Source organism: Contarinia nasturtii, unplaced genomic scaffold (genome assembly GCF_009176525.2).
Source record: "Contarinia nasturtii isolate CC-2019 unplaced genomic scaffold, AAFC_CNas_1.1 Cnas_scaffold_2095, whole genome shotgun sequence".
Taxonomy (NCBI): Eukaryota; Metazoa; Arthropoda; class Insecta; order Diptera; family Cecidomyiidae; genus Contarinia; species Contarinia nasturtii.
Window position 1 is genome coordinate 1 of NW_022199425.1, and position 7,262 is coordinate 7,262.

Below are 7,262 nucleotides of genomic sequence, written 5' to 3' on the forward strand. Positions count from 1 at the left end.
CCGAACTGTCAAACAGTTCGATACAGTCCTCTCCTAAAACTACTGTTTTATACAATCCAAATAAATGACTTAAAAATATCTATACCAATGTAAAACTTAAATCTATCCTTGCGATGGTTCGATTGGTAATATGCAAAGCTTCTGGACGGGCCGCTTAAATTTGTTAGTAGCCGTCTCAACTATCACTGTCCGAACTAATCCGTCTTTACTAGGTAGCAACTCGCAAATCCTTCCCATAGCCCAGCTGCTTGGCGGGAAATTCTCGCTCTTGAGTATGACTAACTGTCCAATTTTTATATTCTCTTTCTCTTTCCGCCACTTTTTTCTTTCCTGTAGAGTTACTAAGTATTCGTTCTTCCATCGGTCCCAAAAGTGTTGCACCATTAATTGCCTCTCTTTCCAAAGTCTTATCCCAGTTGATGTCGGTTTCGGATCTATCCTAAATGGCAATGGTGCAATCAATGGCTCGCCGATTAGAAAGTGGCCAGGTGTTAATGCCTGCATGTCTTTGGCATCATCACTGAGCGGATAAAGTGGCCGTGAGTTCAGTATGGCTTCTATTTGGCACAATAACGTACTCAAATTCTCATATCGCAATACTTTCTGTCCGATGATTCTTTTTAGGTGGAACTTCATTGACTTCACAGCGGCTTCATAAATGCCGCCTTGATGGGGCGCTGCTGGTGCCATGAAATGCCATTCTGTCCCTTTACTGTGCAAATGATCTAACGTTCCTTTTTCTGTCCAATATTCCAATGCCTTTCTTAGCTCCTTATCTGTCCCAGTGAACGTGGTTCCATTGTCGCTGAAAATCTTTTCACAGCGTCCTCTCCGTGCAATAAACCTTTCATAACATGCGATGAATGCAATGCTTGACAATCCTAATACTATTTCAATGTGAATGGCTCTTGTCTTCATACATACGAATATGGCTATCCAAGCTTTCATTCTATCCTCTGTTCCGACAATTTTGATCTCGAATGGGCCGGCGTAATCGACTCCAGTATACAAGAACGCCTTTCCGATGCGTGTTCTTTCCTTTGGCAATTCAGCCATTAACTGAGACTCAACTCTCGCATTCATCCTCACACAGACTACACATTTATGCACAACATTCCTTAGTGCACTCCTCAACTTCGGTATCCAATACTTTTGCCGAATGTACTGCATCATTACTTGTACACCTCCATGTTTCGTTTGTCTGTGTGCATAATCCATTATGAGGTGTGCCAAACGCGAATCGTGAGCAACAATATATGGATGTTTCATCTCATAGTCAATATCCGATCTATCCAATCTTCCTCCTAATCGCAATAAATCTTCTTCATCCAAAATTGGTCTTAATGATTCTAATTTACTCTTTTCCGGTAAAGTTTTTCTCTCCTTGATTGCAATAATCTCTCTTCCAAAATGTTCTTGTTGCGCTTTTCTTATTAAATATTTCATTGCCTTTGTCTTTTCTTCATTTGAAGGTGGCATGACTCTTTGTATAATCTGTCCTCTTCTACTCCGTTTACGTTTGACTTTCGACTTTCCAAGCCAAATGTTGACAAAACGTTCTACATAACTAATAATGTTTATGGCCTTTTCCAACTTTCCAGTGTACTCTAATAATGGCACGTTTTGATTTGTTTTTTCTAATCCAATGCGTAAGCCATCTCTGAATACAGCCAGCGAATTTACTTTCACCTCAGACATCGCTTCTTCTGGCGGCTCACTCATGATACAAGATTTTGGCCAATCCGATTGTGGCAAAGATAACCACTCTGGTCCATGTAGCCACAATTTATTATCAATCAAATCCGATGGTGTAACACCTCTTGTGAGTAAATCTGCTGGATTATCTTTCCCATCGATATGTCGCCAGCACTCCACTGCCGTGTTCTCTTGTATCGATGACACACGGTTTGCTGCATATGTTTTCAATGTACATGGCTCTTTCTTAATCCAATAATATGTGATGCTCGAATCTGTCCAAAGAAAGTATGGTACTTTCTGCCATTCCAATGATTTCAAAACTTCTCTAATTAATCTCGATAGAAGTTCAGCAGCTGACAGTTCCAATCTCGGAATAGGCACAGTTTTGACTGGCGCTATACGCGATTTGGTAACCAATAAATGGCAATTAACCTTTCCATTGATTTTCTGTGTCCGAATATAAATGCCTGCTCCCATTGCTCTTCTTGTTGTAATGCTTCTTTTCCGAATCTTGTCCAGTAGCACAATCGTCCATGTAAAAATCATTTTCGATTGCTTCAGCTGCTTTCGGATATTTATGCTTGGCTTCTCTAGCTGCTTGTATAACCGAACGAACAACTAAATGTGCTGAAGACTTCATTCCAAAAATAATAACAGTAAGCCAATATTCACGTAATGGCTGGTCGTTATTTTCTCTCCAAAATATTCGTTGTAAATTCCATTGATCTTTTTCCAATTTGACTTGATTGAACATCCTTTTGATGTCTGCATAAATCGCTATCCTATGTCTTCTAAAACGCATAATAGTTACGAATAGATCTTTTTGTAGTTTCGGCCCAAGCATTTGAATTTGATTGAGAGAAACACCTGTATCCGTTTCGCAACTTGCGTCATAAACTATCCGATTTTCCTTAGAAATGCAATGATGTGGTATGTAATACACAATCTCATCCGATTTTGGTCTTTCCGTAGCTGGTACTAAATGGCCGAGCTGCATTAATTCTCTCATCTTTCCTACATACATTTCTTTAATATCCGGATCTCGCGCGAAGCGTCTTTCCAAATACATGAACCTTTTCAATGCAATTTCTCTTGAACTGCCAAAACATGGGCTGTCCGCTTTCAAAGGAATTCTTACTACAAACCTTCCAGTGTCGTCACGTCTGAAATTTTCCAAATAATGTTTTTCTACTTCCAATTGCTCTTTTGTTAGCTTTGATGCCGTTGGTATTTGGTCTTGTTGCCAAAGTCTTTCCAATAATCTATCCAATTTAATCTCTTCCTTAACATCAATGGCCAACAAAGTCTGCGCATTTTCAAATTCTTCTCCAAATTCTATGTTTTCCGAATCTGTTCCGAAAATAATTACTCCTATTCGAGTTTCCATTAATGCAGTTCCATCTATTCCTCTATCCACTACTGAAACAATTATTTTTGCAAAGAATCCAACACCAAGTAACAAATGTACTTGTTCAGGTATCCAATAATTTGGATCTGCAAATGGCAACTCTATTGGGTTCCTATGTTTGAATGGATTCATTCTTCTATCCGGCATATATGGCTGCCAACCCGCCTCTTTCGGCACTATCCAAAACATAGCATCAATATATGTGCTATGATCAAACCAAGAATGAATTCTCAACCCAGTTTTTTGCCGAATCTGAAATGGTTGACCATTTATTCCAAGTACTTTCCTTTTTATTTGTGCTATCCTAACTCTTTCCTCCAATCTGTTGTGAAACAGTGTATAGCTTACCATATTCGGTTGCGCACCTATATCCATGAAAGCTCTTGCCTTTAAAAATTCATTGTTTCCTATTCCAATATCTACAACAGCTGTAGCAAAAAATGTATTTTTCTCTTCCAATTCCAAATCAAACACATTCTCATAAGGTAATGAAGGTTTTGATTTCTTTATTTCCAATTTGTTTGAGACATTGTTCGATTTTCTTTTCCGATTTTCTGTAATTTTTAATCTATCCGACAACAATTTTTCTTTCTCTTCCAATAAATTTAGTTTACTATTTACTAAGTCCATCTTATCCTCAAACAATTTACTATCCGATTTGCTTTCTTTGTTCTGTCCTACGTCTAGTCAATCCTTTTTCTTCACCACATTTACGCTGGCCGTTTTTATTTTGAATGGACATAAGAGACTGTTGTGCTTTGGGTCATCTTGGCACTGTGTGAATTTGCAGCGCCGTTCATCAAAGCACTTGTCCTTGGTGTGCCCCTTTTTCAAGCAATTTTCGCAAATGCGTCTTCTCTCCATAAAGTCTTTCCGAGCATTAAAATTTAATGAATTGAAGTTTGGGCAATCATATAGTTGGTGGTATTCCGGGCATGCTTCGCACCGAAATTGTTTTGGTATCGCACCAGTCTTTCCTATTTCTTTCCGAGACAATGTACTGTTTGATGGCCCTGTCTTTGGGCTATTATCCTTCACAATCGTAATCTCTCTCCGTTCAGCTCGGGTGTGCTGTGAAGCCGTTGCTTCTCTATCCAAAAACTTTAGAATATCTGATACCGGTGGATTATTCTTGTTATTATTCAGTGCCCAGTCTCTTGCCGTTTTTGTATCTAAACGATCATGTAGACCGTGTACGAAAACAAAGTCCCAATGCTCAACTGGATAATCTAACGATTGAAGTTGTCGAATCACCTCGTGTGTTACATTCGACATTCTTTCCAATTCCTGTGCCGATGCTGGGGTTTGCAATGCAGGTAATCTGTAAAAGTCCCGCAAATGTTCTTGAGCAATGAGATACGGTTTGTCGTACAGCTCAAACAAACGTTCCCATGCTTGCGCATAATTATCGCTCTTTCCAAGTGCTTGTGCGGCTGGGCCTGTCAAAGACTGCAATAAATATGATAACTTATATGCATCTTTGATGTCACTGTTTTCATGAATCGCAGCTTTGAAGCGATCACGAAATCCTATCCATTTGCGCAAACCCCCATCAAACTTTCCCCATGTGTTTTGCATGTTATGCTGTTGAACTGGCATTATCAACTTGATGGGTCTATCCTCTTGTCCAGCTTCGCTTGCTGAACGACTTTCCGATACAACTTTCTCTTCCAATGAACTTATTTTTTCACTCATCGTTGCATGAGCTTCATAATAAATCTCTTCCAAAACTTCGATGGCTTCATCATATGCTTGTGCCAGCTCATCACTTGCCTGTCCGATCAATGTATAAAACAATTCATGTATTGCTGTCCATTCCTTTTCCAATTCTTCTTTCCGATTTTTAACCATTTGCAAACTAGCGGTATCTAATCTGTCCGATTGTGCAAACGTATGAATACGTTTGATTGTGCGTTGATATGCATTAAATTGTCGGCCCCAAACTTCAAAATAAGAGGCTGGTTGTGGTCTATCCAAATCATCGTTGTTGGCACCAGCTTTATCATTGCCGGCATCGCCTTCATCCGAATTTACTGTTATTACATCTTCCTCATCCGTATTCACCGATGTATTTGTCGGTGTCTGTCCAAATGATGTGCTCTGTCCAGCTTGTGGATTGACTACCGATGCATACGTTGTAGCCGGTGTGGCAATCGGTGAATTGTGCATTGTCACAGTTGTTGTTGATGCAACTGGTTCAGTGGCTGTTGTTATTGCCGTTGTAGTAGTCACAATCGATGTTACCGTTGCCGTTGTCACCTTTGTACCACGAAACAAAACATAAAAAATGTTTGTACAATCCAATGTCTATCCAAAAAAAAATCAAAAAAAAAATCCTAAAAGTGTATTGTGACAGTGTTGACTCTATCTAAACATGACTTTCCTAAACATTCTATTAATTGAGCTCTCTATCCGTGCATATAATGTAGCTACTTTAAACGGTACGCATACACACAAAAAAATTTGCGGTAAATTTTAATGTAAATGCGGTTACTGAGTACCATGTATTTAACGAGAATGTTTTATAACAATCAATTCATACTCTAATATGGTGGATTGAATGTTTGAATTTTACTCTTATGCGTGTGCGGTCATTTTTGTATGAATGCGGTAAATTGCGGTGAATTCTTATATTAAAGAATCCAAATGACGAAATTTTAACCGCATTGCCTTTAAATTTAACCACACACTACTCAGTAACCGCATTTACATTAAATTTTACCGCAAATTTTTTTGTGTGTACATCTGCTCCAATCTAATCCTATTGTTATTTCACTTGCGCAAGCGAAAAAGAAATTTCTTTCCTCTATTCCTTCTTATTCCAATTAAAATCTATCTTTTTTCTAATCCAGCGATCGCTCTATTCCAATTTATTATTCTATTTCCAATTTGTATTTCACTTTTGTCTGACCATGTGCTTTCTTATACAAAAATATTCCATTGTCTAATTCCAAGAAAAATGCCGTTGTCTTATCCCGAGAAAAAAAATCAACAAACATTTTTTTTTTCTATCCGAATTAAGCATTTGTCTGACTGTACAAAAGTGAAATTCTCTATCCAAAACTACTCACAAACCGATTTCATTCTTGTCGACGAGAACAAAAAAGGTCCGTTAAGCGGTTGTTTATTGTTTCATAAACAATTTTGCTGAAAGCAAAATTTTTGTTTATGAGTTCTGCGAAATGCGCATCAACCGAAAACCGTATTAAACACAACGTGCACGCTCAATGCCCGCTGTGTTCACGTTTTTTCAAGCATTTATGCTGGCATTCACAACGGTACTTTCCAATGATTTCACAATGTCACACACTTTTTGTCGCAATTTTCTGTCCAAATCTATCCAAATTCTGTCTTATTTCCTATTCTTCTCTCCTAATTATCCACTTTTCTATCTTTCCTATTGTAATTTAATCACAATATCCGAATTTATTTTCCTAATCTATCCTTGCACGTCTATTCCTATTTCAACACTGTCGCGATTTTACCCAATTAATTCACTTCACAACTCACCTGTGGCTTTTCCTGGAGTCTTGCCTTTCTCCATTTCCACGATGATTTCAATTAATTGAAGTGAAATTACTTTGAACTGTGGTAAAATTTGCTTTTTGTCGACGAATAATTGCAATTTATTGTCACTGTTGAGATCGCGTTGAACTTGCACAAACAACTTGATGCTTTGAGAGCGTTCGCCGGTATGTGCAATACTGGTTGACGTTTTCTCTCTCTCCTCCTATTGACATTTCGTCTCTGTCCAGTGTGTGCGTGTATTGAATGTCCAACTGATCGTTTCAGTTTCCTTCGTTCCAATTCTTATGCGAATTAAGTATTCACACTCTCTCCGATCAATTTCGCCACACATTTATCCTATGCGACAGTATTGGTGTTCGTTGCCGAACATTCTCAGTACTATCGTCTTTCTTTCTTATATGAATGTATTTTCGCCATCTTTATGTGTAATACATTACACATTTTTGCATGACGCAATCTTTCCATTCTGTCCGAAATAAAATCTTTCCAATCTATCCAAATGAAATATTTTTTATTTTCGTTGTGCCTTAATTTCAGAGCACTGCCATCGATTCTCAATTCCTGATTCGATAGGACCATAATGTATAGGGTGAATGAAATAAAACACAACGATTTTTTACTGTTGGAA

The 7,262-nt window shown here is 38.2% G+C and overlaps 1 protein-coding gene across 1 annotated transcript; it reads right to left on the reverse strand.

Moving 5' to 3' along the window:
- Positions 1–102: 102 nt before the first annotated feature.
- LOC116347753 lies at positions 103–3,238 on the reverse strand. Its single transcript, XM_031778469.1, has 2 exons — positions 2,170–3,238; positions 103–2,093 (listed from the first exon to the last, which is right to left on the reverse strand). Exons 1-2 carry the CDS (start codon positions 3,236–3,238, stop codon positions 103–105), a joined length of 3,060 nt encoding a protein of 1,019 aa, XP_031634329.1.
- Between the last annotated feature and the right edge of the window lie 4,024 nt (positions 3,239–7,262).